Source organism: Arabidopsis lyrata, assembly GCF_000004255.2.
Source record: "Arabidopsis lyrata subsp. lyrata unplaced genomic scaffold ARALYscaffold_5, whole genome shotgun sequence".
Lineage (NCBI taxonomy): Eukaryota > Viridiplantae > Streptophyta > Magnoliopsida > Brassicales > Brassicaceae > Arabidopsis > Arabidopsis lyrata.
This window is the reverse complement of record NW_003302551.1, coordinates 12,901,825-12,912,850: the sequence shown is the minus strand read 5'-3', so window position 1 is coordinate 12,912,850 and position 11,026 is coordinate 12,901,825. Positions and strand designations below refer to the sequence as shown.

At 30.8% G+C, this 11,026-nt stretch overlaps 1 protein-coding gene and 1 long non-coding RNA gene across 2 annotated transcripts; both read left to right on the top strand.

Annotated features, from left to right (window-relative positions):
* The first annotated feature begins 498 nt into the window (after positions 1 to 498).
* LOC110228033 lies at positions 499 to 1,178 on the top strand. The gene is made up of 2 exons (XR_002331635.1): positions 499 to 533; positions 864 to 1,178. It is a non-coding gene; the product is annotated as an uncharacterized LOC110228033 (long non-coding RNA).
* A 3,577-nt stretch (positions 1,179 to 4,755) lies between these two features.
* LOC9313592 (jacalin-related lectin 22) lies at positions 4,756 to 6,148 on the top strand. Its single transcript, XM_021026194.1, has 3 exons — positions 4,756 to 5,010; positions 5,272 to 5,730; positions 5,818 to 6,148. The coding sequence occupies exons 1-3, from the start codon at positions 4,756 to 4,758 to the stop codon at positions 6,070 to 6,072; spliced, it is 969 nt and encodes a 322-aa protein (XP_020881853.1). The 3' UTR covers positions 6,073 to 6,148.
* Positions 6,149 to 11,026: the final 4,878 nt, after the last annotated feature.

Here is an 11,026-nt window from a genome sequence, read left to right as displayed (position 1 = left end):
TTATCTAGTTAGGCAAGTCCTTGTGTATATATATCTTCTACCTGTGATGAATATAGACGACGATTCTACCTTAACATATTTCAGAAATCACCATTTTCACTTCTCTGATTTCATGTAAATGCTTGAACAAGAGGATGATTTGTTTTACTAAATTAAGAGTATCTGCATTTGACAAGTTGTATGTTATTATTGGGCTCATTGTCGACTTTGCGGTTGTTTCTACTCTTATAAATTAATAATATGTTGAATTCGTTTTGTGCTATTTTGAATAATTGTTTTGTTCATCTGTTGTACTTTAAAATACATCTGCATTCTGACAAGTTGTACAGTGTAATTATTATTATTGGGATCGTAATGGATCGGAGTCTAATTATTTGTTGCATTGGTGAGGGAGTCCCTCGTGTCACACGAGTTGATTATTAAAATGATTAAAGACTATCAGACCTTGTATGCCAAAGATTGTCAATAAATACACACATGTCAACACACATAAGGTTCATCTCTTCCATCAATCAGAGCTCAAGAATTTACTGGTTATCTCTCTAGCTCCCTCTCTCAATTTTTTTTTTTTTTGGCAGTAGCTCCTAATTTCCTCTACTATGCATGTTTGCTTCACAAAATGTTTTTTTTTTTTTTTAAATTGTTTTTGAAGTAGCTATTTATATGTAAATATGTATGCTTCACACCCTCATATATGTAACACTTTAATCCTAATTGGTTGATTTATATAACACCACATCACCAATAATAGAGCTATATATCTACATCACACAGTAAATTCGTCAGTTGATTGTTCTATTTGTATACTTTTTTGTTGGAATATATATGTAAGAAGTAATTTTTAAATTTTACAATATTTGTAGATTTGAAATGGCAAGGATGTACCGGAAGTTGGCACTCTGCGGTGGTGAAGGAGGAAAGGAATGGGACGACGATGTATATGAGGGTGTAAAAAAAGTGTATGTAGGGCAAGATCTCAACCGTATCACTTACATCAAATTTGAGTACGTGAAGGAAGACAGCGAAGTAGTAACAACTTTATATGGGACAATAAATCAACACCCTAAAGATGTTCTCATTTGCGATACTAAAAAAATTACTGTTGTGAATTCGATAAACGTTGGATTAATCCTTTAAGGCATAAACAAGAAGGAGCAAGTATTCTTGAGGCGGAATAAGATACAAACTCCAAGACACCTTTCTAAAATCCAAAATCCGATATTATTAGGACCAGTGGCGGAGCCAAGATTATTTTTAACTGGCGTAAAAAAAAAACAAAAGTGTTATAAACTATTCAAAAAAAAAATTGAATCACAAATCGTTGCAAACAAATTTACAAAAAACGAATCACATCACGAATAAAAAAAGTTTTTTCAATGAAATAGCGGAGGAAATAACTGATTACCTTGATTTAGAGAAGCCATCATTTAGGGTTTTTTTTTTTTTCCTTCGTCCATGAGAAGAAGAAGAGACAAAGAACTTTGTTTTATTGTTTTGTTTATTATTAGAAATATAATTTAGGTGTATTTTTGTATTAATCCATGTAAATCATTGAAAATTGTATTAATTGTTTGGGTTTGACTTTAAATGTGGGTTCAATATATAAAAGTAATGGGCTTTTTGTAGATGTAAATTAGTTTTTGATTGGGTTAATGGGGTCAAGAAATATTTTTAATTAGGTTCAATAGATTTAATATCTACATATACATTTTTACAGGGGATTTTTGCAAAAAGTCTTTTGGATCCGGGTTTTACCCGGGTTTAACTCTATTCGGATCTAGAATAAGAAATTTAAGGAAGTTTATAATAAAAACGACATTAATTCTTAATTAACACCTAAATTAGAAATATATATAATATATCTAAACTAACCATATTTGTTATTTACCTTAACTACTTCTAACCATAATTATTTAACTATTTATTTCTATATAGAAAGAATATGTGATTAAAATAAATATTTTGTAAAAGATTGATTTGGGGAAAAATTGTTATTACGAAAATAATTTGTTTTGTTATAAAAATTAATATTTGTTATTTGTAATTAAATTACATAAATAGTAATAATAATTTGTCTACACCATCAAATGAAAATAGTTAGTTATATATTTTTTTATTTAATATTACGTCATTTTTAAAAAATAAATTCAACAATATAATGTCAATGAGTTTAATTCTAAAGATTTGAAAATATTAAAAAGATACTAACCAAACATTATCTATCCTAATTTGTTTCTAACAATTTCGACACAAATCTTTCGAAAATTTAATGTGATCACAGTTTGTTACTAAAATCTCGATTATATGCCTAAAATCTCGAGAAGATCTTCCTTTAAATCCGTAAATTATAATTTTTGAATTAAATAAACTAACAATACGAATATTCCTAATATATTCGAGTACTAATAATCCTTATTATAGTATATTCCTTATCTAAATACTAAATCTTTTATTTTTAATTCTAATCAAAATTTATGAAATCGGAAATCAATCATGATTTCTTAAACATCCTTAAATTTCGAAATAATCAACAATTCGAATATGCTGAAAAATCATAACGAAATATCTTTATTTACTTAAATGTTTTAGTAATCGTTATAGCAAAAAAATCAATTCCAGCGCTATTGGTTCTTTAAACTTTTTGATTTACATAAATATTTTGTATTCCATAATTAACTCATTAAATTCTTTGATTTAAATAACTACAATGTGAAAATTAGTATATGTAATAAATATAACATATAATATTTACGAGATTTTCATATACTTGATCCCCAACCCAAATTGGCGAATATATTATTTCTCATAAAATATCTTTAAAAGATTTTTTTTGTTTCGTTTAGATATTATTCAACAAACTTCCTAAAACAAATGGAAATATCTTTAATTAGCTTTCCTCATTCATAAATCCCACCATGCATATAGACGTTATTCAGTTGATAATACAAAATCGAATATATTAGGAATCAAATATTTAATTTTCCAATATTTGCAAAATTGTTTTAATTTTTAGATCAAACCTAAACTTCTCGAGTACTTTTCATTCATCTATATAAAAAAGATCTTTTCAACCATTGATCCACAATACTAAACGTTTTCGTAATAGAGATTTATATGGCTTCTTTTAAACAATGTTCTTAGTACATTTTATATTTCATGTTTGTTTTCTTTTAAAAAATTAATTGTCACCTACTTTTCTTATGTTGCAGCTTTCGATTTTAAGATCTTTGGAAATTATGGACATCATCAACTCCGTCTCCAAAGAAACTATCAAATAAGGTATGCATTAAAAGGTTAGTTAGTCCTTCTTCTTATCTTCAGATACGAATTTTTTTTAATGTCCAGTATTTTTTTACATTTTCATAATTTCATGTTTCCTCATAATGTTTGTAAATGATTTTCTTTTATAGGCTAACATAACAAGTCCATTCTATTAAAATCATTTTCTTTAACGTAAAAAGGAAATGAATTTGTTAATAAAATAAAGTTCTTATTCTTAATTTTCATTATTCTAATGTTATGTATTTTAATTGTTTTTATGATATATACTTTTACTAAAACCTGTGGATCCGAGTTTTGGTTGGTAAGTGTAATTTTTCTAATCTTTTAAAACCTTTTACAACAATTACATGTTTTATATGGTTAACAATCACATCATATATATTTTATTTTCTTATCCAATGTATTTCATGTTTAATGTTTTCTAATATTTTTTATTGAAACTTTTAAATAGTTTCAAATTATTATAAACATTTAAACTTTATTAAAAGTAAAATATTATAATTATTTAAACATTTAAAAAAGTTTATTTTTATAAAACGTTTTAAATATTTATAATATTAGGAATTTTATAAAGTTTCAAATATTAAATAGTTGAATTTTATAATAATTTATAAGAAATTTAAACATTATAAATATTTACAAAAGATATTAATACGGGACGGTATATTACGGGTGAAATCCTAGATATAACAATCAAAATACTATTATGAATTTTGGGTCGATATTAAATGAAGTTTCGAATATTAGAAATATTTGAATTTTATTGGAAAATGACAAAATGATGTTGATTTCACGGGACAGAGTTATATGGTCGGACGGATTTGGGGTCGATATTAATACAGTATGATATACTACAGGTGAAATCCTATAATTAACAATCAAAATATAACTATACAATCTTAAACACTAAACAAAACTAAACAAATAATATTAACAAAACAAATAAAACTTCAAATTTTAAATCTTTAGTTATAAAATATCGTGTGTACCATACATTTAAATCAAACAAAACAATAGCATATATCTATAGATCATCTTAAAAAAAAATTAATTTTATTATTATTTAATAAAATTATAGACCCGCGGTGTACCGCGGGTTAATATCTAGTAAAGACATATAATGGAATTTTTAAAATTAGTAGGGGTCAGCTGACCCCACTACCCACCAAGTGCCTCCGCCCCTGATTAGGACTACAAAATCTTGAGAATTATTCTAAACCAAGCTAACAATATTGTGATTGAATATATGATACTTTTACATACAGTTTGTACTTCAATACCCGGACGAACACATCACAGCAGTGGAGGGAAGCTACCACCCAGTGGCTCTAATTGCCACGGAGGTAATTACGTCCCTCGTCTTCAAGACCTCAAAGGGTAGATGCTCTCCAACGTTTGGTCCAAACTTATTCGGAATTACGAGCGGTACAAAGTTTGTTTTTGAGGACGAGGGAAAGAAGATCGTAGGGTTTCATGGACGGGCAGGTGATGCTCTCGACGCTCTTGGAGTTTACTTTGTATTGGATACCACGCACGTTCCCTCTTTACAAGCTAGATGCCCAAGGTGGTACAGACGGGCGTGTTTGGGATGATGGTTCTTACGACGGCGTTAAAACGCTGCGTATTGGTCAAGATAATTCTCGTATCACTTATTTAGAGTTCGAGTACGAGAAAGGTGGGGAATCAAAGACATGTAACCATGGGGGGAAAGGAGATACACCATCCGAGGTAATTTTCTAGTTGTCTAGTTCTTATACACGACTAGTTCAAGATTTCTCAAAAATGTTATTTATTGTTAAACTCTATTTATATGTGAAATAGTACAACGACATAAATTTAGGTTCCAGATATAAATTAATTATTGTGTTGTAGGTTCTTTGCAGTAGTATGAAGTATCTCTCGCACACTCCGGTTCCATTTTTGTAGATATATACATGTATTTAGACTTCTTAAGACAAAAGTGTTCTTATATTTTGCTTCTTGTTGCAGTTTGTGCTTGGTTACACAGACGAATACATCAAATCGGTGGAAGCAACCTATCAAAAGCCAAATATTTTTAGCAATACCGTCATTACGTCACTTAAGTTCGAAGCATCAAAGGGGAGAACATCATTCTTTGGGTATAATGTGGGTAAGAAGTTTGTGTTGGAGCAAAAGGGTCATAGGCTTGTTGGGTTCCACGGAAAGGAAGATGCAGCTATTGATGCTCTTGGAGCATATTTTGGACCTGTTCCTACTCCTACTCCTTTGATTCCATCCAAGAAACTACCAGCAATAGGCGGCAACGAAGGAGTTACATGGGATGATGGTGTCTACGACGGTATAAGGAAGATACTTGTAGGACAAGGTAACGACGGTGTATCCTTTGTCAAGTTTGAGTACAGTAAGGGCAAAGAACTTGTATCCGGAGATGACCATGGGAAGGAGACATTACTCGGAGCTGAAGAGGTCATTTAACAACAATTATTATTATTTTTTTTCAACTCATTCTCTATATGATTTACACTTATCATTGTCAGTTTTGAACCTTTTCAGTTTGTGCTTGAAGATGGTGAATATCTCATAACCATAGATGGCTACTACGATAAGATCTTTGGAGTCGAGGAACCAACAATTGTCTGTCTTCAGTTTAAGACCAACAAAAGGGAGTCAATGCCGTTTGGAATGGATTCTGGTAAGAAGTTCTCGCTTGGAGAGGAAGGCCATAAGATCGTTGGATTCCATGGACAAGCTAGCGATGTTGTTCACAGCATCGGAGTCACTATCGTGCCCATCACCACCACCGAGTAAAAACCTTCTATCTTATTAATAAAACCAGTCAGTCATATATATACAAAATGAAACTTCCAATAAGATTGGTGTGTGTTCTCTTTACTATGCTTTTAATGTGGTTGTAAGTTCAAGTAACTTTGTGCTAATAATTCCAATAAGACTGGGGTGTGTTTTCCTGTTATTTACTGGCAAAAAAAGAAGATGAATGAACAAATAAACTTTTCCCTTCTCTTCTTGCTCCATGAAACTTCTCTTCTTACAGCATTTGATTATGCATGCGTTCACCTATAATGACTAAAAAAGGTGACTAGGTCTAGTACGTAATTGAATCCTTGCCGTATTTGTTAATAATTATCCAATATTATATTGTAAAATCTCATATTTAGAACATTTGGTACAATAATCTCTTCTTTGTTTATACAACAATTGGAATAATACTTCTTTATCTCTGTCTCTCTCTTTTACATTAAATCATTAATTAACACAGTATCTAGTTATCTTATTTCTCCAATCATATTTTTAAAAGTAATCTGATTCTAAAAATCTACACATGCCTATTAATTTCAATTAATCCTCTGATCAATTTTAGTTACTAGATTTACTCGCCCACGCGTTGCGCGGAATACCAAATTTCAACGGGTTACAATACAAAATGTTAAAACTAATCATAATCGTTTGAATTTCAAAAACTCTATATATTTATACTTGTTTTACGAAACAATATACAACATATAAATTATAAAATATATTTGGTAGGTACCATGTAATAATAAAAGTTATATAAGATGAATCGGTCTCGGTAGTTATCAATGGACTTTATCAAAAAGAGAGTTATTTCCATAAACAAACCTTGTAAGTATATTTTTCTTGATGTTTTGACCTATCGTACCTCGTACTAAAAGTAAATTTGCTAAGTTTGAACATCAAAGTATGAAAATATATAAACGTAATATTCATGCCACTTCAATAGGTTTGGAGAGCATAATTTATCTATTGAAGCAAGACCATAATACCTAAAGAAAAGTTTTGACCAAGTCATAAATGTCTTTATCTTATCTATCCTACTATGCTTACATGGTTCGACGATTTAACCCGATGTTGAATATGATAGTCTGGTTTACTAAACCAAATTATTTATAGTGCATACATATATCCGATGAATTTCGTTTAGTCATGTGCATACATATATCTGATGCTTCATGATCTTCAAACATTTTTTCGTCATCTTCTATGATGCATTTGTTCGCTTTCCAACATCTACTCTTCTATTATCTTCTATGCTCACTTACATATAATAAAACTTTAAATTGATTCTTAACTCAAAACTATTTCCTCATTTTCATCTTCTTAGTCTATCTTTCGTTTATCAGTTATATGGTTTTCGTGCTTCAGTGTAATGTAATTTTACGAAAGATATATATTTGTTATAATTTTCTCAATAGTACTTATTTAGATTTTTACCTATATTTAAACATATTCAATTTTTATTTAGAAAGCAAACAATAATGTAGATATAATTGTATTATTTTTATTCTTATATTTTACTCTAATATAATATTTAGATACAATGAATCTTTCTATTTTTTTTCATCAATGTGAATCTATACTATTACTATCTCGAAATAATGTAGATATAATTGTATTGTTTTTATTCTTATATTTTACTCTAATTTAATATTAAGATACATTGAATCTTTCTATTTTTTTCGTCAATGTGAATCTATACTATTACTCTCTCGAAATATAATTTTAAATATAAATTATTTCTTTTATCTTTAAAAACTTATACAAACATACATTTACTATAACATTTAACCATTTATTTTTTTAATCTAAAAATATTATTATTTTAAATGAATTTCTTCTATTTCATTATTATCTCTTTAAGTTAATGTTTCCATGAAATATGAATATCTTCTTATTATTAAAAAAAAAAAAAACTCTTATAGCTTTCCATTTCAATTCAATTCTTTTGTTCATCCTAAATTATATTTGAGGTTTCCTTATTATTTTTAAAATGATAGTTTTTAATGTTTTATTTTATTTTTAATAAGTTATTATTTGTTTGTAATTGTATAATAAATTTCATTAAGAATCCTTTTATCCATCTTAAATAACATTGATATCTTGGGATAAATTTATAAATTTATAAATTTATGCATTGGATGGCTTGGGATAAATTATGTATTAATAAATCGGAAGGAGGGATAGGATTTCGAAACGTCGATGATTTTAATTCGGCCTTACTTGCAAAACAGTTGTGGTGGTTGATCACGGTTCCGGATTCTCTCTTTGCGAGGGTTTTTAAAGGGCGGTATTATAGGAAATCCAATCCTTTGGAAAATATAAAGTCATATTCCCCATCGTATGGGTGGCGGAGTATATGCTCAGCTAGATCTCTGGTTAATAAAGGACTTATTAAAAGAGTCGGATCTGGGAATTCCATCTCAGTTTGGGAGGATCCGTGGATTCCAGCTCAATTCCCGAGACCAGCAAAAAGTAATGGATCTATTAATGACCCATCTTTAAAAGTTAACATGCTTATAGATAGTCGATCTAATTTTTGGGACATTGATCTCCTCAAAGCGGTCTTTGACCAGGAAGATGTCGAGTTAATAAGTGCCCTACCGGTGGGTGCGCCAACCAAGGAGGACACCTTGGGTTGGCATTTTACAAAATCCGGCAAATATTCAGTTAAGTCGGGGTATCATACCGCACGGTTGGATAAGTTGGAAACCAACTCATCTTTCATTGGGCCAGATTTCAATAAGCTAAAGGCTCATACTTGGAAAGTACAGTGTCCACCTAGGATACGTCATTTTTTATGGCAAATCTTAACGGGTTGTGTACCGGTTACAGAGAACTTACGAAAAAGAGGAATTGATTGTGACACTGGTTGTGCCAGATGTGGTGCACTGGAGGAAACAGTCAATCACACACTCTTTCAGTGCCATCCTGCAAGACAGGTTTGCGCACTTTCTCAGATTCCTACGGTTATGGGGACTTTTCCCACAGATTCTATTTTTGCAAACTTGGATCATTTATTTTGGAGAATACCATCGGAGTTTGATTCTATAGCTTTTCCTTGGATTATTTGGTATATTTGGAAAGCACGGAATGAAAAATTGTTTGAAAATGTGGATAACGATCCGTTAGAGGTTTTACGGTTAGCGGAAAGAGAGGCACAATTGTGGCACTCAGCTCAAGTGGAGCTTCATACTGAAACTCAGGCTTCAGTGGAATTTCCAAATCGGCCTCAAACGAGGGGGGTGTCCCTAGATTCGGATTTTACAGGATACCGTTGTTTTGTGGATGGATCCTGGAAAGACAGCGACAAGTTTTCCGGGATAGGGTGGTTTTGTACACCATCAAACGGTGAGCCATCAACAATGGGAGCTGCCAACCTCCGTAGAAGCCTATCTCCGCTACATGCCGAATTCGAGGCCCTCCTTTGGGCGATGAAGTGTATGATTGGTGCAGATAATCAAGAGGTAGCATTCCTTACAGACTGTTCTGACCTGGTGAAGATGGTGTCTTCCCCAACCGAATGGCCGGCCTTCTCAGTGTATCTGGAGGAATTTCAGAGCGACAAGGAAGAGTTCTCTACCTTCTCTTTATCTTTAATTTCTCGTTGTGCAAATGCAAAAGCGGATAATCTGGCACGAAAAATTCGTACGGAACCGCTTCATATCACTTATGTAAACAACATTCCACAAGAATAGCTCTTTTGAGCACTATTTAATTACAGATGACAAAAAAAAAAAAAAAAAAATAACATTGATATCTTTATAAAATTTTCATAATTATTTTTTATTTCTTAATTAAATATTTAGGGGTTATATTCATTTTAAGTTATATATTAACATAAAATTAATTTTAAGTGTTTTATATGTATATATGTTACACTTATGTTATTCTTATTCAAGTAACCTTTATTTAAAATTGTGCATTAATTGATGATTACTTCTTTGATAATGAGATGTATTAACCATAAAATTAAATATTTTGAAATAATTGTTGGTGGGATCTATAATATTAATGTGGTGATGATGTGGACACCCTAAGAAGAGAGAAACTCTACCATTATATATAATATATAGATTTTGTTAGTTAGCATAAATAGGAAAAAAATACAACCATAATTAATTAAAACTCACTAATATTTTATTAGTCCACATTATTACATAATCTTAATCACTAAATTTTACTGATAATAATTATCAAAGCATGGTAGTACTATTTAAAACCTAAAACAAATGGAGTAAAAAATCACACAGATTGATTATCCTATTTTTTAAATCCAGAAAAAAGGCAAAAACAATATTGAGTAATGCTAACTTACCAAACACAGCTAAAAGAAAAACAAGTTTTAGGCCCACAATAAGATTAATCAAAAGGCCCGCTCCTTCAAAAAGATTTAAAGTACCCTTCAATTGCTACTCGAATTTACAGAGAAAACCTGTTTCTTTTGTCCTCTCGACTTCTCTCTGTTACACTGCCGCCGTAACGCTTCTTCCTTCTTGTAAAAAGTCTCTCCGTTAACGTTTAACTAAACGCCGTCAAAAGACTTTACCTTTTATGATATCAGTTTCGGCTTTTGATTGAGTTTCCCTCCATATCTCCTCGATTTCCGATTTTGAAGAATCAATCTCTCTGTTTATGGTAAAACTTCATAACTCCATCGATTTTTTGTTTTGAATATCAACTTTTTTATTATACTGATTCATTTTTGTATTTTGATTGTTAGGAGTGAGGGAGGATATAGCTGAGTGCGATTACACGTCACCAAGAAAGGGCGATTCTGAGTGCGATTAGGTTTTTCAAAGTTTCTTGTTCGTAAAAGCAGTCTGCCGGCGCCGTCAGACTGTTTCGGGGTGATGTCGGAGTTGAGGGAAGGATCGCCAAGGGCCTCCTATCCCAAATCTACTGGTTCGTGGGTGTCTGTGGCCCAAAATAAGCAAGTTCTCAAAAA

Excerpts from the sequence above, each read along its gene's own strand:
- LOC9313592 (XM_021026194.1), top strand. The coding sequence starts at position 4,756 with ATGGACGGGCAGGTGATGCTCTCGACGCTCTTGGAGTTTACTTTGTAT. Across the intron at positions 5,011-5,271 it reads AAGGAGATACACCATCCGAG|TTTGTGCTTGGTTACACAGA; the intron begins GTAATTTTCTAG and ends TTCTTGTTGCAG. Across the intron at positions 5,731-5,817 it reads CATTACTCGGAGCTGAAGAG|TTTGTGCTTGAAGATGGTGA; the intron begins GTCATTTAACAA and ends GAACCTTTTCAG.